Raw genomic sequence first — 22,620 nt, forward strand, 5'->3', positions numbered from 1 at the left:
TGTGCCTGACTTTGTGCTAAGTATTAGGAATAAAACTGTGATCAAGACAAATCTCTGCTCTAATGGGCTTTACAGTTGGGAGTGTGAAAAGACAAGTAGGAATTATCCAAACTAAGAGATAGAGGAGATGAGGGAGAACCCCCGAATGATGGAGAAAGCTGGTATTTTAGGCAAAGAGAACAGCATGTGTAAAGACTCAGAGGCAAGAGAGTATGGCATGTTCAGGGGAATTCAAAGAAGATCAAATCACTGGATTGTAAAGTATGAAGACAGGAAAATGCTCTTTTGAAATTACAGCCATTTTAGGTATGGCATCTGGATTGTGAAACAGCATGATGTCATGGAAAGGACACTGGACTTTGGAAATGAAGTCGTAGATTTTAGTCCCTGGCTTTCCATTAACCATGTATAGAATCTTGAACAATTTATATAACTTCTCTGATGTTTTTTTATCTGCAAGGTAGTAATTGTTATCTCTTGCACCACCCTTATAAACTATAAAAGTGCTACATTATGAAAGCTTTCCTTGACACTTCTGTCAAGCAGAATGGCATCCTCTCTCCGTTTCAAGCACTCTGTTTTAATATAGCACTTTCATTATAGTCATACTTACACATGGCTGTTTCCCTACTAAAAAGAAGTTTTTTAAGGGGAGAGAAATGACACATGGTAAATCCCAAGTAATTACTGTGTTTAATGAATACAGATGCTCCTCGACTTACGTGGGGTTATGTCTGGTAAACCCATTGTAAGTTCAAAATACAGTAAGTCAAGAATGCATTTAATACACCTAACCTAGTGAATATCATAGCTTAGCCTCACCAGTTTCTACTTAATGTGTATCACTTTCACACCATGGTAAAGTCGAAAAATGAATAAGCCAAACCATCATAAGTCAGGGGATGTCTGTAATTGGATTCTACATTAAGGGAGATTACTTCTGAAATTTGTTTGCCCTTAAAAAAACAAAACAAAAAACTCTTGAGAAGAAATTTTGTTTTATTTGCAAACATTTTTATTGTGACTTTGATCAACAAAAAGCCATTTTATTAAAGTTATTTTAATGGGCTGAATGCTCTAGCAGTTGGAATGTGACATTTTACAGATGAGCATCTCATTTACAGGCAGGCACAAGAAATGGTTGTTGAGCTTTGGCATGAAAAGATCTTTCTGTTAACTCTACAGTTACCTTTTTGATACTGAGATCCTCTTGGTAGATTCCTAGAAATCAGAGTTCTCATCCATTTCCTCTTTAAATTGAAAGATTTTCTGAGATGAAATGATATACAGAACTGTAAAATGTAGAAATCTAATGTGTAGCCTGATTACATTTGGCAGACGGTATAAAGAAGCAGACATCTACTATATAAATTGGGCTCCATTGCATATCATACTGATAGAATTAAGGAAAAACCCCCACTGAAACCAAGTTCTCTTTATTTTGTTTGGTAAGAAGAAGTTAATGTGATATTAAGCTATTAAATTCCAATAAAATGTTTCCTTTTATTTACCCATTAATTTATTCAATTAGTCAACAAATGTTTACTGATCACCTAGCTTTATACCATGCTCTTTTCTAGAAATGCAATGATGAATAAAAGATAAGGTCCCTTCACCTCCTGGTGCTCAAAATGTAGCAGGAAGAAAAGAACTGGGCAAGCAAATTATAGCTGCAATGAGTATTTACAACAGAAAGGCTCAGAGAGCTCTGGGATCATAAAATGGCCTATAGCGATGCCCACTCTGTCCTCAGATCCTTCAAAAGAGCTGAGTGGACATAATTCAGAAGTGGGGACAAGATGATAATATCCCTGCCATGTTTTCCCTCAGAGTCTATACTCCACCCTTTAAGAACTACTCAGTATTCTCTGATTGTGCCTTTCTCTCTCATGGTACAATTTCACAAATGGCTTTTCCTTCCCCTTCTCTCTCTGTAGAATTCCTGTCATCCTTCAAAACAGATCAACTGACACATTCTTTTGAAATCTATCTCTCTCTCCTTCCCAGTTACATAGGATTAGGTTCAGCTACATATAACAGAAATCTAAAGAACAGTGGTTTAAAATACAGAGGTAGTAGACCAGAGCTGAAATGGTTGCTCCAAGAAATCAAAGACCCCTTCTGCCATCCATCCTTGGTTTGAGACTTCCATTCTCAAGGTCAGTTCATGGAAAAGAAGGCTGATAAGCTGCAATCCTTATGTCCTAATTCTAGATACCAGGAAAGGGTAAGAGGAGAAGTAAGGGGACCATCCCCAGCTAACACTGCTCTCTTCAAGCAGCTTTTAACCAGAAGTCTCACACCATCATATTTCAGTTACATAGCCACACCTAACTACAAGAGAGGTTGAGAAATGGAATCTTTTTTAACTGAACATATTGCCACCTGGTGGCACTGATAACACAGCCCCCCCCCCCCCCTTTAGTTAGTTATCTTTCTTTAAATTCTAGCAGTCAGTATAATAATAGTACTATATTGCTCCTAATGGTCAGTTTCCATGTCTCTCTCCCTCATATAAACACCCCAGGGACAGAAATTGTGTCCTGTTATCTGTGAATCTATAACACTTTACAGAGAGCCTAGCACCAGAGATATCAGTTCATGTGTATTAAATGAGGGTGTTAAACTAAATGACTTAATTCCTTTTAGCTTATAAAAAAATGTGTAACTATTTATTGAATCACAAATTTGTATTTTAAACAGCTTTTTTGACTTATAATTTATATATGATAAAATTCACTCATTTAAAGTATACAATTCAGTGATTTTTAGTGAATTTACAGAGTTGTGCAACTGTCACCAAAATCCAGTTTTAAACCATTTTTATTATCCCAAAGATATCTCTTGCCCCCATCTGCTGTCAATCCCCATTCCTACTTCAAGTCTTAGATGGCCAAATATCTACTGTCTGCCTCTATAGATTTGCTTTTTCTGAACATTTCATGTAAATGGAATCATACAATATGTGATCTTTGGTTTTGGCTTCTTTCACTTAGCATAATATTTTTGAAGTTAATTCATGTAACATGTATCAGTGGTTTATTCTGTTTTTATTGCTGACATTGTTGATATTTTTATAAAATTTTAAAGTTATTTTCTTAGTGGCTGTTTTGGGATTAAAAATATGTGTCTCAATTTATTACAAATTATGTATTTATTACAATCTACTTTACATACATCTACTTCAGATACAAGATAATTTTATTTTCATAAACTGTAGAAACTTTGTTTCCATATAACTCCATTCTCCTTGACTTTGGGCTCTTGTTTTTATATAAATTAAATTTCTACCTATTATGTGATGAACAATACAGGTTTAAAAAAAATTTTTAATCCTCACCCGAGGACATGCTTATTGATTTTAGAGAGAGGGGAAGGAAGGAGAGAGAGAGAAACATTGGTCAACTGCCTTCCCATATGTACCCTGACCAAGGCTTGAACCCACAAGCTTGGTATGTGCCCTGACCGGGAATTAAACCCACAGCCTTTTGGTGTACAGTATGACACTTCAACCAGCTGAGCCACACCAGCCAGGATCACAATACAGTTTTAAAGTTACTGCTTTATAGCTGTCTTTTAAGTCTATTAAGAGAAAAACATAGAAAATTATTTATACTGTCTTTTATATTTACCTCTGTAATCACCTTTACTGATGCTCTTTTCTTTCTTTTTTTAATGTGGATTTGAATTACTCTCCAGTACCATTTCCTTTCAGCCTGATGTCTTTAATATTTTGAAAGTCAGGTTACTAATAATGAATTATCTCAGTCATTTATGTGGCAGTGTCTTTGTTTTTGCCTTTAATTTTAAGTGATAGTTTTGCTGGGGTTAGAATTTTTGGGTGACAAGTTTTTTTCCTTCAGCATGTTTTCTGTATCAATCCACTGCCTCTGGCTTCCATTATTTCTGATGAGAGGTGAGCTGTTAATTTTAATCCTATTGTCATTCCTTTTATCTAATAACTTGTTTTTACTTTTGAAAATTTCTCTTTAGCTTTTAACACTTTCTACTATGATGTGTATAGGTGTGATCTTTTTGTGTTTAGCCAACTTGGAGTTCATTGTCTATCTTGGATGTGTAGTTTAATGTTTGTTTTTTAAAAATCAAACTTGGGAAGCTTTTGTCCATTATGTCTTCAAGTATTTTTTTATGCCTATTCCTCTTTTTTTTTTCTTTTTTTCTTTCTTCTTTCTGGAACTCCCATTAATATATGTTGGTTTGCTTACAGGTCTCTGACTGTTGTTTTGTTTTTCTTCATTTTTTTCTTTTTGTTTCCCAGATTATATAATCTTTATTGATCTGTCTTCAAGTTTGGTTATTCTTTCTTCTGCTAGCTCAAAACAGTTGTTGAGTCCCACGAATGTTTTATTTCAGAATACATTTTCCATTTGCTTCTTTCTTTTATAATTTCTATTTATTGATATTCTTTATTTGATGAGTCATTGTCATCATACTTTTATATAATTCTTTAAATCTGGTTTCCTTTATTTTTTTTAACATTATTTATAATAGCTGCTTTGAAATATTTATCCTCAGATTCTAACATCTGGGCCTTCTTAGAGACAATATATTATAGGTGATTCAGATTCCTCCCCCACTGGCGGGGGTGGGGTGTTGCTGCCTTTTTTGATAATTTAGTGACTTGCTTAGACTATCCTATAGTGTCTGTCTCCTTTGCAGTGTGACTATTCTTGTCTGTTTGGTGTTTTTTTTAAACCATGCATATTTATTGAATTATTTAACATACAAGTAGTTTATTCTGGTCATATTTTTAAATTATTATTTTCATTTTTAAACTTGGCTTCCTAAAGGCCACCCTTGGGTAAACAGACTAGTGGTCAGACACTGATTGACTTTAACCCTAGGCCAGGAAATCTTCTATCCTTTGCTGACAGATCTGTTTGTCTTTGGGGGAATGCCTTCAAAGTTCAGGCAATTTACAGTTCTTCTACCTTTACTTTCAGTGTATTCAAGGCCTTATATTCACATAGGCTTAGCAGATAGCTGGACCCTCTCAAGTTTCTCCTTAGCAGTGTGAAGCCTTATAGACCACCAGGTCTTATCAAGACCCACTAGAGCTGTTTTGTCCCCAGAACTCCCGTTTAAATTTCTGGCTTATCTGCAGCTCTTTTGCCTGCCCTAACTAGTACTTTGACTTTAGGCTAGCTACAGTAGTGGCCTTCCTGGATTATTCACTGTCGTTCCCCTGACCGTCCCTCTGTTGTTTTTGACAGTGACTCTGGGCAACATCCAGAGAAGATTTTCTATGCGTGGCTTGAAATTAACTCAGCCCACTCTGACAGCCTGCATGCCTTGATGGAATTACCCTCAGGGAGCTGGATGGTGGGGGTAATGGGCAGCCCCAGGCTAAAAGTTCACAGATTTTCACTGTTCTTAATATTGTTCAGTAACTTTTCTTGAACAAACATGTCTCAGTTTCATGTATGCTTTTGGCTAATTTTTGGAGGCCTGGAATGTTTGTTGTTTTTTTTTTGACAGTTGTTGCTTTTTGGGGAGAGGGTTTGCTAAGCAGGTTAGGTGTTCCAGAAGGTCTTTCTCCTTGTATTATTCTTGGCCTTGTTGTTTTTATTTAACCCTTAAAATTCCCCAGCTAGACAACAACCTCCTTTGGGCAGACACTGTCTTTCTCTTTTCCCTACAGTTTGTATCCCAATATACATTAAACCTTTGAGCTTTAATTTATTTATCTGTCAAATGAAATTAATAACCGTTGAATTGCTTACTTCAAAGGATCAGGTTTGAAATAGTGGTTAAAATCTCATTATAAACTATAAGCACTTTTAAATGGTAAAAATTTTGGAAAAGCTCTAAAGTAGTTTGTAAACTACGCAAACAACACTAATTTTAAATACTGCAACCTGTTGTGTATATGATATTTCCAAGTATCACTTTCTGTCATTTTATGCTTGTAGGTTTTGCTGTTGATTTGAAATAGTTCAGGTATTTTTGAGGGCAGCAGGCAGGCCACTTGCAAAACAGTCTGGGAATGAAAGCCAGCTAGCTCCATCTGGAGGGAAGTCTTTAGCATCTCTTGACTGTTTTCCTTGTCATAAGTCATGCTGTCTGACTCACTACTGCTTGTTTTGCCTAAGATGAGCTATCAGTGGAGGCTTCTCTGGACATTTCACGCCACCATTATCTTTCATCTGGATCATTTCAGTAGCATCCTCACTGATCTCCCTGCTCTTGCCTTCCTGCCATCTGATCTCAGCTCAACAGTAAAATGAAGTCAAAATAAAAATAAAAGAAAACAAACAAAAACTTTAAAAAATGAAGGCAAATCCTGTCACTCTTCTGCTCAAAACACTCCAGTGGCTTCCTATCTCACGTGAATTAGAAAGCAAAGCCCTTATTTGGCCTGTGAGGCCCTGCATGATTTGGCCCTCATTACCTAGCTGATCTCACGGCCTACTCTTTTCTCCTTTGTTCACTGCTCTCCAGCTAAACTGGCCTCCATGCCATATTTCACACATGCTTCCACTTCGGAACACATTTGCCTTTGCTTTTTTCTCTCCTTGGACAGTTTCCTTTCAGAGTTCTTCACATCCTTCCCAACACTTTCTATTATCTGTGGGTTTTTTTAATAATAGCCATCCTAGTGTGTGTGAAGTGGTATCTCATTATGGGTTTAAAACATTTTCTTAAATTTGTTTATTGATTTGAGAGAGAGAGAGGGGAAGCGATTGAGAGAGATTTGTTGTTCTGCTTACTTATGCATTCCTTGGTTGCTTCTTCTATTGGCCATGATCAGGAATTGAACCTGCAACCCTGGTATATTGGGATGATACTCTAACCAGCTGAGCTACCCGGCGAGGGCCTCATTGTGGTTTTGATTTGTATTTTTTCATGTGCTTATTGGCCATTTATATAACTTCATTGAAGAAATGTATGTTCAGTCTTGGCCTGTGGTCCTACATTTGGTATGTCGCAGTTCCAGGATTTGAACCTAAGTCTGCCTGATCATAGAGCTTGTAATCTTCCTACTTGTTTTTATCTGGCCCAGAAACTGTTAACAGTGTGTGGATTCTGTTTTAAAAGGCTGACCTTCCCTTGAAAGCCAGAAACCCTGTCTGCTGGCAAGCAGCTTCCCCCAAGTGACTGTCATATTCTTATTCCAAATTTTGAGCCCCTGGCAGACCTCATTTCTGTCAGTCATTAGCCTGGATTGGAATCGATGCTGTTGTGGAGTGCTGCCCAGGCGTGATCTCCTTCTGAGACTGTGGCCCTTATTTTGGAGCAGCAGGAGACCAGTTTCAAAGCTGATGAGTTTCTTTGGTTATGAAAAGCAATTTCATACTTTGTCCAATCAGCAAAATAGAGAACCTTCTCAGTGGGAGAGTGCTCATATGTTTTTAGGGCCAGTTGTGCTGCTTATTAGCATTTTAACAGTCTTCCTTACCCTGGCTTATTTAGCAGAGAACTGGTTGGCTAGGGAAAGTGTACTGGTAGTCTTTTGTGTTATTACATCATCATCAGTTACACCTGCATGTCACTTTACATTTGCAATGTAACATCTGTGATCTCTCTTAATTCTCTCAGTACCCTGTCAAGAGGGTGCTTATATTTAGAGAGATAGTGTTACTTGGCTGTATTGTTGGATAACCCTGGCTGTAAGAATATTTTTTCCTTAAGTTGTGCTGAAATATATGTCTCCGAACTTTCATCCCCAAATTGTTCTAGTTTCACTTTTGTCAAGTTGTGGTAGTTTAATGTAGCCTGTTGCCCTGGGGTGGTTTGCCATGTCTGCGCATTGGGTACATTTCTGAAAGTTCTGCCCTCAGAAATTGACCAGTGCCATCTTCCTCTTTGCCTCTTTGACCACCTCAGTTTCCTCTCCTTGAGAATCCATCTTTTCTCTACCTCTCATTACAGAACCCTGGACAGACTAATTAATCGCAGAGCAATTGTCATCAAGCCAGCTGTTAACTGCTTGTCTTCAACATTTGACTGTTTCCTATCCTGAGGTGGTACAGGAAAAGTTAATGATCTAAAAAAATTGCCCATCTATCATGTGAACCTAGTTAGGAGGGAATTATTTGGTTTTTATGAAGTGTAAATAATATGTTTGGAGACACGTTTTCAAACATGTGTTGGCATATGTGTCAAAGATGGTTCCCTAAACAGGGTGGGACAAATTGACTGGCTAATAGAGCTTAATGGCAGATTTTCCGTTAATCAGAATGGAGAATGTGCTTCATTAAGATAATTAACAGAGCACTTGTGCAGGCGGTACTTGTTTCGCACGAATTTCCAAGTTTATTTCTTTGCCTTGAATGAATTTTGAAAGAGGCCTTGTCTGTGTTTCCTTGTTTGCATTAAAATGATCAGTGGAAATAGACTCCACCCTCGTCCCTTTTTCCCAAAGCTGTTGTAAGTAGTATCTTGTCTTCTGTAGGTGCAAAGGACAAGCCACTAGTGACTTGGGTGAGACACTTGCTACTCTTCCTTCTAGTAGTCCGTGTGGTCATCGTCAGGTACTTGGGCTCCCCTGGGGAACAGAAGTGTATCCTTTCCAAGCTTCTGGATTAGCATCCTTAGGATTAGAAAGGACCTTGGAGAGGTGAAACGAACTGATTTTACATCAGGACATTGAAGACCAGAGAGGGGAAGTGACTTGGCCTTGTCACATAGTATGCTAGTGACAGAGTCGTCTGGGAGAGTGGGACTAGTACAGACTGAGAGCCAACCGCCTGGGTTGATGTTAGGCAAGTTTTATCACCTCTCTGCTTCCCGATATCGTCATCTGAATAGTAGGAAAAGTGTCTAGCATAGGGCCAAGTACAAACAAATGGCTTTTTGTTTAGTCTTCTTTCTACTATACCATTTGCTTCTCTGAGTATAAACTAAAGATTATGGGGAGAAAGCTGATGTCAGGGAGAATGAGCAATTAATAATCAATGTTCTTTTCTTTGTTTCTCTGTAGGATCCTCAGTCTTCCACAATGAACCCTGTTTATAGCCCCGTGCAGCCTGGGGCTCCCTATGGCAACCCTAAGAACATGGCTTACACAGGTGAGTGCTGTGAGAATGGCTCTTATTTTGAGAAATGGTGGTTAAGGGCATTACCAAATTGCTTAATGACTTTTGGTAAAGCTTGTAAACTTGTAGAAGGGAGACATGTCTGGGGTCCAGTAGAGATGGAAATCACATCATTGAGAATAAGGCTTACTGAATTGTCAACTAGGAGAAAGGAAGGGAGATAATGTTTATTTGTTGAGTACCTACCACGGACCTGGCCCTGTGCTAGGCACTTTAATCTTTTTTTTTTTTTTAATCTTCACTCGAGGATATGTTTCTCTTGATTTTGAGAGAGAGAGAGAAACAATGATGTGAGAAAGAAACTCAGTCAGTTGCCTCCTGTATGTGCCCTGACCAGGGATTGAACCCGCAACCTTTTGGTACATGTCATGACACTCCAACCAACTAAACCACCTAGTCAGGGCTGGGCACTTTAATCTTAAAGCATTTCTGCACCGTACAGCTTATCATCACCCGTCTTACAGATGAGAAAATCATAGTCACAATAAGAGGCTACAATACCATACAAAAATAGATATTTGAACCCAGGTCTGCTGATTGTGAAGGCTGATTTTTTCCCACCTGAACCGCATACCAAACTGTTTCCTACTTTTCTGCCTTGGTGTATGTTGTCCTTCTGTCTGGAATGCCATTGTCTCCTGACAGCTCAACCTTATCCGAATTCAGCTTGGGGTTCAGACAGCACTTTTCCAGGAAGCAGTCCCTCCCTTACAATGGCCTTAGGCAAGTTTTTAAACCTTCCAGAGTCTCAGTGTCCTCACTATAAAATGAGAGCAATAGTATTACTCTATTCATAGGACTGCTGTAAGGATTTAATGAGCTAGTGCAAAGCACTCAGCATATAATATCTGGTACAAAGTAAGTGCTTAATAATGGTTGTTATGATTGACAAATAAAGATGGGTAGGATGTATGGTAGTGGAAGTGAATGAGAAAATGTATATAATTTGCTACCATGGTGCTTAGTATATCATCAGCTTTCAAAAATACCATGAATTTAATAGAAGGTGAAGGTAACAGAATGACCAAGCACACGGAGGTAAGAAGGTATGGTCAGGGTACAGTCAATATTTGTGATTTGCTGCGGTAAAGAGTAGAAAAGGGGAAAAGTGGGAGATGAAGCTCAGAAGGTAGATTAATAATGGTCTTGGTGGCAGGGATCTCAGGGAACTCCTGGGTTGTTCCAAACTTTGTTCTATAAGAGAGAGCACTAGGGGGTGCTTCAGAAATTCCTCAGATATATTATTTAACAAATATTTAGAACTATTTTTATAAAGCACACATACATATAAGATGACCAGTGTATTATCTTAAGCTTCTGAGAATGCATATTAATTTTAAAAAACTGCTAACATTTATAGCTGCTTACTTGTAAATCAGGATTTCTCAATGCAGGATCCTAAATAACATTCAGAAATATATTGGCGGTTAAGCCTGATATTGTTGTAAGCTGTGGGAAACAGCACTGGATGTTTGTCCAGTGGGTTCACACCGGACTTGAGTTCAGCAACCTTGCTACTTGGGTTCTGGCTAGGAGAGAATTCAGAGCCAAGCCCCAAACTATAAGATAACATTTATTTGGTAAATCACAGAGGTAGAAGAATAAATTCCTAGAAGAAATAGGCTTAGGAAACAAGTTATAAAAGCAAAGAAAGGTCCCTTGGAGCTTGGGAGTGTGGAAGCTAATGCTAATGTGTGGGCCGGGGTGGGGGTGGGGGTGTGTGGGGGTGTGTGGTTTAGGCATGTTCCCAGGAGGGAGAGCGCACTGGGTCCTCCATCCTAATGGTTTTAAGGGAGAAGATCTTAGGGGAGGTCCCAGGGGAAGATTTTAATAGAATATTCAGCAGTTTTCCAGGTGTGTTCTTTCAGAATAGTGGTCTCCACGGATTGATTGGTCAGTGCCAGGGCGGGGGAGGCATTATTCAGTGCAGCTGGTCCTGAGGTCAGCTGTGGCTGGTTTTGTTGCTTTTCTGGGCCTGGAGCTAAAACACAACTGAGGCCTAAATGTTATCTCTAGGGAGGAAAGGTCAGGGGGTTTAAATTGCTTGACCAGAGATATGTTAGTGGAGGAAAGGCCACCCTGGGGATGAGGTCCCACCCCACAATTGTTCTTTGCTAGGCATCAGGGTTTTCCACCCTGATGACCTTCTGTCCTTGGCCCATTGTCCTTGCTCTGCTCATGGCTAACTGCCTGTCACAATATCATTATAGCTGTCATCACTAACTTTTAATTTCTTATGTTAGTGTTTATCACAATAGCTTTATTATCCCAGTTTTGCCTTAATGGTAAACATTTTCTCTTTGAACTTCTGTATGTTTATTCTAGTAAAATTAATTCCAGTAATCAGGACCCATTGGGCAGAACCCCATACCTCACTAGCTCGGGGAGCCTGTTGCTGTTTCCCTTTCCAGGTCAGAGTGTTCCAGCAACCTAAGTTCCTTTGCCAGAAGAGGACTGGCTGGTTTGGCAGACAAAGCCCAGAGTCCTGTGGGTTTCCTGTGATTCTGGCTGCCTTCATTCTTACTGAATTGCTAAACTTGAGAAAGAAGAAAACAGTTGCATTTATCTATTTATTTGCACAAAGAAGATTAAGCAGTGTGATACATTGGAAAGGGAACAGACCTTGTCTCTGCATGACACATAGTAGAATTTGGTAAATGTGTTCTGATTGAATGAACAACAGCCAGGTTCAAATCCCAGCTCTGTCAGATAATAGCTAGGTGACTTTGGACAAGTTGCTAAACCTCCCTAAATTTAATTTTTCTTTTATAAGTGGGGATAATATAACCTGTTTTATAGGATAGTTGTGAGAATTAAATGAGATAATTAGTACCCCTCTGGAGGAAGAGAGGAAGGGTTGCCTTTGTTTCTACTAATCACCAAGAAATAGAAGCCTGGAACTGTGTTTTAAGTTAACTTCTCTGCTGGAGAGTCTAGGACCACACAGGTAGTATAAACTCCACACCACTAGAATAAATTCAGTCTTCACACAAGCCAAAGTTCAAATTTTTAGGGAAACTTTTCTTTTTTAACCTAAGCTTCCTGTTGTCTCTTTGTACTTTTGAGCCAGTTTATTTACTTATTTTTAACTGACAATATGATTTCCTCTAAGGTCCCATCTTTACACAGGGGAATTTGAGTTCCAATTCACGGCCTCTCCAAGGCCAAGGCCTCATCTCCCACCCTCTGTGACTTGAAAAGCAAGCCCCTTGATTGCCCAGACAAAAAGCCTTCCCAGATCAGTCCAATGCCAGCTCACTATGAGAGTTCCTGATTTTTCATTTTCTCTACATTTTTGTCTCCTGGAGATTTCTTTCTCCTTCTTAAAATCTCAACTCTGTCTATGTTCGTTATATAATATAAAGTATTTGTTAAACTTTATCAAAGGTTTCTGTGTATTACGTAGTAGGCAGATTTTCAGGTTATCTCTTCCTTCACATTGCTGGATATAGAAGATCCACATGGGATAATTTGTAAACAAATGCCAAATACAATGCATTAGAATAAACATTTATTGTTAGTAACGGTTATGTTCAAAAGTATTTGACAATCACATGCTAGGTAATTCATATATATACTAATTTTAATCTTATTAATCATAAACCCTGTAGTACACTTCCTTTACAGTTAAAGAAACTGGTAGTTTAATTCAGGTCATATGACGTGGCCAGTGTATACAATGGCTTTTAAAGGATGAGGAAAGATTTGAACTTGGCTCTTTATGATTTCAAAGTATATGCGCTTTCTATTATAGCAAGCAGATCTGTCTTAAATTGTGTGCTCCTTTCACTGCTCCCAGTGATAAACTAGGGAAGAGGGTTATCTTTTCAGTTTCTAGGTGCCACCTCACCTTTGAGGAGTTAGAAGCCTGATCCTGACCAGCAGTCCTTCCATGGACTCCACATGTAAGGAGACAATTATAGTACACCAAGATAAGTGCTATCTCAGAAGGATGTGCCACTATATTCCAAGAACCTAACATAATAAATAGATGTACAAATTGCTGTGGAAACATGGTGGGTATAGGGGAGGGGAGAAACCTCAACTCTATCAGAGGTTGGTGTTGGGAAAAGCTTCTGGGAAGTCAAACATGGGACTAGGTCTTGAAGCATGAAGTAGATGTCTTAGCTTGAGTTCTGGTTCTGCTACTAATGACTGTAAGATACTGGGCAAATCCTGCCATATCACTTTTGCCTTCATCTTGCCAACATTCAGGCTGTATGTTTTTTATTTTATTTTTAATTTCTTTTTTCTTTTCTTTTTTTTGGCTGTGAGTTGTTTAACAATTTCCCTTTCAGCTCTTCACATTCTGGATATTATACCTTTTTGTTAGGTCTCTTTTGTTACAAAACAACTGGCTAACTCGTTCCCTTAACCTGTTTCTTTTGTTTCTTCTTGAACACTGTTTTCCTTGTACCTTTTTGGAATCCCTGGTATTAAAGAAGGGTTCAGAAACAGGGAAGATGAGGTAAGCTTAGAACCCTTTCCTGCTGTGATAGTACCTTCTGTCAGCCCTAGGCGTCTTGCCCTAGAGCTAACATTCTTGGGCAAGATCAGTAGGAAACCATGAAAGTCTTTTCACAAGTATCCTCCTATGAAAGGGCAGGTATAGCCATAGCCACCACCAGTGAGTTCCCTTTTCTTGCTAAATACGCTCATGCAGTTTAGTTTTCTACTAGTTACTTATGATTCTTAGTCAATGAAGATATAATTTAGTGGCCTTGAATATAGCTGCAAACTGATGGGATCTTGATAAAGGACCAGAAGAGCTTTTAGCTATGCTGCATAGATTCTCACTGGAATGATTTTTGTTGCTTAATGTAGTGGGGAGAGTGTGCCCCTGCCCCACCCCCCACTTTGAAGTCAGAAGAGTTGAATTTCAGTCCTGACTCTGCCTCTAACTAAAAACTTGAACAAGTCACTTTACTTCCAAGGGCCTCAGTTTTCTCCTTTATAAAGTAGGAAAAATAGTACCTACCCCATCTATCACTTGTTTATGAGACTTTAAGGAGATAATTAATCTCTAAGAGCTTTTTAAGTAAGAGAAAGCTAGTCAGGATGGAGCTGGGTCTGTGATTGGACTGACTGTTCCTATCCTGTAGGTTAACTGCTTGGGCAAGCCAAGGCCCCGGGGGAGGCCAGGAGGTTGATGAGTTTAGCAACTTTACTAGTGCTGAAACTTCTTTGTGTGTTTTGAAGACAACTTCCTGGCATTTTGGGGCAGAATTAACCTGCTACCTGGAGTTCCACTTCCCAAGTAATCCTAGGGTTTGGGGGCAGGAATTGAAGAATTCCAGAGCTTGGAAAAAAAGGATGCCTAGGGAAAGAGGACACCTTCTAATGCCCCATACACTACAGAGTAAGTTTGTTGCTCCTGTGGATGCGTTAATAATAATAGCTATCTATTATTAATAGTAATGGTTGCTATTTGTTGAGCATGCATTGTCAGCCATGCATAGAATTTTGGAAACTTTCCTACCCATGTGTATTTAATATCATTACAGAAGAAATTCATTCCTGGATTGATGGGGGAATAGCCCAGAGTAGGTACTCCAAGGTTAAAATTTATTTGAAATTTATGTCTTATCTTAAAATTCTATTAACATCCCAAGAAAGTGCAGCATATTTATTCACTGCTTTCATGTACCTGTATTGTTTAGTACTTTTAGTGGTTCCTGGCCCAGTTTGAGAACTACATCGTAATTATTTTACTTAATCCTTATTGTCCAAGTGTTAATATATATGGACACAAATTAAGAAAAATGGAAAGACTTGCCCCTGTCACAGAGCCAGAAAGCAGTGGAACCAAAATCAAGTCTAAATTTGGATGTTCCATGCTCTTACCACTGAGCTACATGTAGTCTCTATTATTTGCTGCCTTATAATTGTTTATATTTCTGTAACAGTCATTGCTCTTGTAGGCACTCACTATGTCCTCAGTGCTTAACAAGTGCCTAACACAAAGTAAACTCTCAGTGAATATCGATTGGCCAAATGAATAAATGGCTAAATGATAATGTCTCTAATACTGAAGCCTTTTCAGAGGTCCATAAATATCTGGCAAATTGACCTCAAAGTTTAGAATAAATGCTTTTGTTCTCTAAAGCAGTGAGTCACAGTTAGCTGTAAGCCAGTACTTCCACACAGAAAATGATGATATTTGTAGAGAACTCTGGATAAACAGATAAGGCTGCCCAGGACCTCTTATGCCTCACTTCCTTCCCAGACACCCTAAGAGCTTAAGGAATCAGTATCTCAATTCACCAGTATCCCATTGACAGCTCCTAAGCTACCATGAAGGGTATCTCAGAATTTGGACTTTGTTTCTCTTTTCATCCCCCCACTATACACTCTCATACCCCCTTGCTTCTCCATCCTTTTACCCATTCACTCCTGATCATTACTGTCGTGAGCACAGCTGTATTGTGGCCAAAGCTTGAGAATAATTCTTTTAAAGCTTTTTTTTTTTCTTAGTAGCAGCTAAAGTGGTAAGTAGTGTGTGTGTAAACTTAGGGAGATTGGTGAATCTCCACTGTAGGCTTGACCTTTCTTCCAGAGTGTATTGCCTGGAGCTCCCAGGAGAATTTCTCTTCTGAAAATCCACAGGCATTGCCCAGTGTCCTTGAAGCATTTGGAATCTGGTCCTTAAAGAGAAACCTGTACAAACCTGTCACTACTGGCTTCTCGTGGGTGTAGGGGGTATAGGGAGTATTGGAAAGGGTTGTTTTGTTTGTTCATTTGTTTGTTTTTAAAAGGCTGTAAGCAAGATGAATATCATGGTATTGTGAATCTCTTCTTAGAGTTAGAGAGACTTTTCCAACATCTGGAGGTCGCTAATTGTTGGTTTCTAAGATCTCAACAGTGGCTTCTAAGTGTAGGCCTCAGGCCTAGGAATTTGTTAGAAATGCAGATTCTTGGGCCCTACCCCAGATCTATAGAATCGGAAACTCTGGAAGTGGTTCTCAGCAACCTGTGTTTTCACAAGCTCCCTAGATTCTGATGCTCATACCTGTTACTTGGTAATTGTTCAATAAATAGGCTTTCTCTTCTCTCTTAATTCTATGTGCTTGTCTAGGAATCTTTCCTTCATGAGTGTCATAATTTCTATGGGAAATACCTTTTGAGTTCCAAGCAGCTCTAGAAACAGAGGTCATGGGTCTGGTATGACACATGTGTCAGCTATGATAGGAGCGGCTGGCCCCTTCTCAGACAGATTCTGAGGTCTGTGAGCAGGCAGCTCTAAACCCTGGACACAGGAATAGAAGCTACAGCTTTCAAGAAGATGGCCAACAATACTTTCTTTTTCCTTGCACATCTTAAGAAAACTAAATAATTGTCCCCAAAAATTGGCTTTGAAGGACTCACGTTGGGTGAGGTCAAAAGTTGTGATAACTTGAAAATTGCTCAGCTGGTAGGGGAGGTACTTGAATTTAAGTGTCTAAATCAGATTTTTGCTATTACTGTTCTCAGCAGAAAAGAGGCAGAAAAATCAATAGTCGTTGGTCTTGTTTAAGTTACAAAACCACACTTCTTATTACCTCCAAAGGTCTCTGGCTGCCAGAGAGGAGCTTGGGCCTTCACTGTCACCACAAGTGCTATCACGATTATAAGTTTTTGCTGAGTTCCTTGAACTCTGTTGTCTTATGCCTGCAGAGCAGGAAGCCTTGAATCTTTGTGGTACCATGAGATAGGTAGGGGTGAACTGCCAAGACCTGACTCCAGATCTTCCTTCCCTCTTCCCTCCTTAGGGTGGACCCTGAGCTGGGAGAACTGAATTCAGAAATGCAGAGAAGAGGGGTGGGTACTGTATTTAAAAGGGGTAGTCTGTTCCCAGGCAGCTCTGTTGTGATTTAAGATGCTGGCAGTCCTGAGTTTCCGTAGGAGCTTGGAGCCTTGAGAAGGAAGGTTGAGTAATTTATATTACTGTGATCATTTTCATCATTTGAGTACCCATTCCCTACCAGATCTAGTGCTAAGTGTTTCTCATATAGCTTAATGGCCAGAACTGCCTAGTTTTGAATCTTAGCTCCACCATCTGATTATTCTATATCACATAAAATGCCTGAAGAGCCTACTTGAAGACTTGACTAATGGTAATTTAAACAAATAAGGGGTCTTATTTTTCTCACATAAAGGAGTCTGGAGGTCAGTGGCAGGTGGCATTTATTTATGGGGTCAGTGATTTCAGGATTAGTGTGCCCTGACTCCTGACTTTTCCCTCTTGATCTAAGATGGCTACTATAGCTGTAGGCATCATGTTTGTGATCAAGGTAGGAACAAGGGGTGTAGGGGACCGTCGGTAATGTTCATCCTTTTACTAGGAAGGTAAGGCTTTCCCAAAATTCCCTCAGGAGACTTCTGTGTATATGTAATTGGTCAGAACTGGGCCACCTGGCTACTCCTAAGTGCTAGGAAGGCTGGGAAAGTGAGCATTTAGATTTTTCCAGCCTCAATAGTCAAAGGGGCAGAGTGGGTTGGAAATGAATGTAGAGTTAGCTATCATAGTGGCTTGGGCAAGTTAATTAGCTTCTCTAGTTGGTTTCCTCATCTGTAAAATAAAGATAATAGTAGAACTACCTCATGAAGGAGTTGAGAGGATTAAATGAGATCTATGTAAAGTTCTTAGCATAATAATTAATGCATAATAAGTAACAATATTGTTTTTATTACTAGCATTATTATCTCAACTCTGCAAAGTAACTATTATTCCATCTTACATAAGAGGAAGCTGAAGTTCAATGAATAGAAGTAATAACTTGCCTGAATTCACAGGTTTTGAAATGGCAAAACTGGATTAGACACTACATCTAAATCTAAACTCTATGCTCCTTTTTCTGCACTGGGAGTTGAGTCAGCGGAAAAACGGTAGTTAATTGGTGAGTCTGTCTTGGCCAGACACATGGCATCAGCCACAGACTTGGTGATTAGGATTGGAAGGAAACTGAAAAGAATAGCTTTGGACAGGGAGAACCCAAGCAGTAGCCCCTGGATGAGGCATGTAAGAACAAAGAACACCACAACTAGAGGGTCATCACTGGGCTGATATTAGATCCACCAAATTGGGGCATGCATATTTGAGAAAAATGGAAATATAATTTGATAAGAGCTATAAGAAAAGCCAGCTATGAGAGTAGCCTGAAGGAACCCCTGATGTAGCCTGGAGAGAGAAAGGCCAAGGAAGACTTTTTGGATAAGGTAATTAAGTGAAAGGCAAGGGAAGGACAATTGAAGGATTGAGGAAACCTGAACAGTGACATGGAAATGGACCAGTTGAATGGAGTATGCTAGAACAGCTGTGCATTTGGTGTTGGTGAAGTGTAAAATGCCAGGCCAGGAATGGCAAGAAAGGAAATAGGACATCTAGATGTATAGGAGCCAGACTTGGAGGGTCCTTATGCTGTGCTAAAAAAGTTGGAACTTTATCCTTGGCAACAACTGGTATCCTTGTTTGGAACTTTATCCTTGATCACCAGAGAATTTTAGGCATGATAGATAGCTTGGCATTTTTGAAAGATCTCTCTAGATGTGTAAGGAAGATATATTGGAGAGAGAAAATGTAGGTTTGAGGGTAAGTTAGAAGGCCCTTAAAATAGTTCAATCAAGAGACCTGAATGAGGGGTAGTATTTGAGATGGAGAGGACATGTTTGAGACATTTTTAGAGAGAGCAGTGTCTGGCATACAGTTCTCTGTTCTCTATTTGTGGAATAGGAGTGAATAAGTTAGGACTTAATGTTGGATTTGAGGAATGAGGGAGAAGGAAGAACCTGGATTTATCCTGGGCTTCCTCTGGCTTAAGTGACAGGTTCCATGGTCCTGCTTTCACAGAGTTCTCGGGAGCACTGACGCCAGCATGTGTTTCTCAGGTAATTTTCTCATAGTCCTTGGGGAATCCTCCTTTTTTCCAGTGCTGGGATTTCTATACTTAATACACCTTGGTAATTACAGGGCAAGATAATGCTATTCCCATTTTACAGATTCAGAAACTGAGGTGCAGAGTAGTTAAGTAACTTGCCTGGGGTCATCCAGCTAAGTGTTAGGAGATAGTCTTTCCTCTTTAGCATGTTGCCTTTATGTAAGACTCTTGAACTTCCTGTTGTAATTTCAACCAATTATAGGCCATAATAAAGCAAGCAATAAAATTCAGAAGATTAGATTGATCTAATTACTCAGCTGTTATGATGAGGCAATGAGTTAACCATAATTCAATGCACCTTCTAATTCAATCCAACAGAGTGTACAGTATAATTTGCACTGTATGAAGAAAGAACTACTGATGCCTCCTTTGTGTTAAGGGGGAAAAATAAAATAACTCATAGAAGTAGAATCTACCATTACCCTACCCGTATTCTTCTTTATCAGATAGATCTGATTTCTATCTTGTCACATAACTGTGAGCAAACTACTTAACCTCTCAGAGCCTCAGTTTTCTCACCTGTAAAATATGGGAGATGTTCAGTTAATGGTAGTATTATTTTGCAGACACGGAAACAGAGATTCAGAATTTGATAAAGATTATAAGGTTCTTGCCCAGGTCACATAGTATCCTAGTGGCATCTCTGAACAAAAAAATGTGTTGCAATGGAAGCATTTTCTGGGAATCTTTGACCAAAGACATGTTCCCTATTTCAGTTTATTTGAAAACCCACTCCTGGTGAGCATGTCATACCTATTTCCCTCATACTTCCTTTAGGACCTCACGAGTGGGCTGACAAGTCTCTAGTAACATCATCCCTTTAAATTTGTAGAACCCAAAAAGAATTTTTAGGAAATCTTTACATATAACTAGAAAACCTGGGTATCAGGATCTAGTCCTGGTTCTGCCTGAAGGATGAGTAGCAGTTATCTGGAACAGAAACAGATACAATGTCTAATAATAGAAGAGTAATTGGATTTACCTAAGTGTCAATAATATCATTTTATAGTTTATTTTGTTTTTTCCCCCTCATTTTCAAAACAATGTGTTCATTTTAGAAAACTGTGTTCATTTCAGAAAATACAGAATATAAGAAAAACACTCATAATTCCCCTGAACCAGAGGTAATCAATGTTAGTACTTTGGTACATCTCTTTTTTCTAGATCTTTTAAAATGAGCATACAAACACATTATTTTTCAACAAAAATGAGATTATATACTATATACTATCCTGTAACATCTTAATTTATTTAAGGAATTATGAGTTGTTGGGTCATTTAGATTTATTTCAGATAATGCCCTGTTGGTAGACATTTGTGTTGCTTTAACTTCCACTCTTACCCAGTAGCACAAAGCAAAAATAATAGACTGAAGATGAATGAGAAATCAAAATGTAAAACATAGGGACACTTTTACTTGCAAAAGTTTAAAACGGACACGAATGTTTTAAAATGCACAAAAGACTGTAAATACACATGTAACAGTACACAAATTTCCTGTATTCAAAACATAGTGACTGATACAGTGTTTCCACAGAAAGCTATGCTCACTAGGAGCTTGCTGTTGTCCAGCTTGTGCTTCGCCAAATGGCAATAGGCCTAATCATTTGGAGCCAGGCCCTGTTAGGGAGAGGAAAGGGAAGGAGTTAGGGGACATGATTGAGGACCTAGAAGCTTTTCATTAAATGCCTTAAAATCCACGGGCAAGCACAGCCATTTCCAAAAGGGAACTTTTAATGAAAGGGGTGGGGAACTAACATTGAAGTAGTTATCACTTTGTGCCAAGTATTTATGTAATGTGTTTTGCATGCTATCTCTTAATCTTTTAGCCTACAGTATAGGATATCCCTGTGTTCTTGAGGTTCAGGTAAAGAGACTTGCCTAAGATTTCATGCCTGGTAAGTGGTACAGCTGACTTCTGAATCATTTGCCTGCCTTCAGAGTCCCTGTTCTGGCCCTCCTGGACTAACTCTTCATGACTCTTGGTAGAAATATTTAGATGGGTATCTTGCAAAGCAAGTTCAGAACTTCCCTGCTTACCCTCCTAGCCAGCCCACCTGCAGTTAAGAAGTAAAAAGAGGCACAGGTCCTGACATAGAGTAGGGACTAAAAAAATGTTTACCGAGCAATAAATTAATGACTTTCTGGTTTTTTTTAATCTTCACCTGAGGATATGGTTTTTTATTGATTTTAGAGAGAGAGGAAGTGGGGAAGAGGGGATGGATAGAGAAACATCGATGTGAGAGAGAAACATCGATTGGTTGCCTCCTGTACATGCCCCGATCTGCAACCTAGGTATGTGCCCTGACTAGGCATTGGACCCACCACCTTTTGGTGTATGGGATGGTGGTCCAACTGATTGAGCCACCCGGCCAGGGCCTGACTGTGTCTGTTTTTTAAAAAAATATTTTATTGGTTTTTTGGAGAGAGAGAGAAACATTGATATGAGCGAGAAACTGACTGGTTGCCTCCCATACATGCCCAACCAGGGACCCAACCCGCAACCTGGGCATGTGCCCTGATTGGGAATTGAACTTGTGACCTTTCAGTGCACAGGACGATGCTCAACCAACTGACCCGTACTGGCCGGGGCAGACTATTTTTTAAAATAGCAAAACTGAGACTCGGAATTGAAGTGATTTGCTCAAAGTTACAAAGCTAAGTAAAAGAGCTCAGATTTGAATCTAGTTCTGCCTGTAAGTGAAGCTCTTGGTGTTTCAGTAACACTACAGTTTGTCTTAGTTTGACACCTGCTCTCAATGTCCACAACAGTGTTACTTGTTTGAATTAACAGTAGGGGAAGGTACATGGCCTGAGCACAAATAACTTTCTACTTAAGGTCTCTCTTATAGCTAACTTGCATTTCAGAAGCCAGACCAGATTGGAGGGACAGGAAACCAGGGTAAATGGTAAAACTTATTTTGTCTTTCTTTCCTGTTCTCCCACAACACTTTGTATCTCTCTCTCTGATAGCCTTTTCCCAGGATGCCTAATACCAGAATTACTTTTGTGCTGGCTTGTGTCTCCCATTAGATGGTGAATTCATAGAGGACAAGGATTATGTCTTTTCATTTTGCATTTATTGTAGCACCTGGAACACATTAAGTATTCATGTAAATTTTTAATTTAATTGACCACCACTTGTGTATTTAGCTCACTTTTGAAGACAGTCACTCAGGTATTAACATCTAACATGTACACAATTCTAAAAAGATGGATTTCTAGCCTTCCAGCCCACAACTAATTTTAGCACTGGGAAATGGCTAGCTAAGAAAGGCTGTAAGGATGCAGGCTTCATGATAATAAAATGAGTGTAAAAGTGAGTGCTAACAACTTGAGCATAAAAAAAGATGCATTTAGCCCTGGCCACTGTAGCTCAGTTGGTTGGAGCATCGTTCTGTCCTCTGAAAGGTCATGGGTTCGATTCCCAGTCAGGGCACATACCCAGGTTGCATGTTAAATTCCCAGTCAAGGTGTTTATGGGAGGCAACCTATTGATGTTTCTCACATCAATCTCTCTCTCTGTATCCTTCCTCCCCCCCCCCCCAAATCAATAAAAACATATCCTTGGGTGAGGATTTTAAAAAAAGATGCATTAAATATTATGGGGGGGGGAGATGCATTTAGATCTATGCCCCTAATTCCCT

General features: G+C 39.2%; 1 protein-coding gene across 2 annotated transcripts in view; it reads left to right on the top strand.

Moving 5' to 3' along the window:
- FAM168A (family with sequence similarity 168 member A) overlaps window positions 1–22,620 on the top strand; it is a 129,605-nt gene that overhangs the window by 76,102 nt on the left and 30,883 nt on the right. For both annotated transcript variants that reach the window (XM_087821668.1, XM_087821669.1), the window contains exon 2: window positions 8,945–9,032. In XM_087821668.1, coding sequence (XP_087677794.1) covers window positions 8,963–9,032 — 70 coding nt within the window. In that variant the 5' untranslated portion in view covers window positions 8,945–8,962. The remainder of the gene's footprint in view (window positions 1–8,944; window positions 9,033–22,620) is intronic.

This window comes from Miniopterus natalensis, chromosome 11, assembly GCF_054644295.1.
Source record: "Miniopterus natalensis isolate mMinNat1 chromosome 11, mMinNat1.hap1, whole genome shotgun sequence".
NCBI classification, from domain to species: Eukaryota; Metazoa; Chordata; class Mammalia; order Chiroptera; family Miniopteridae; genus Miniopterus; species Miniopterus natalensis.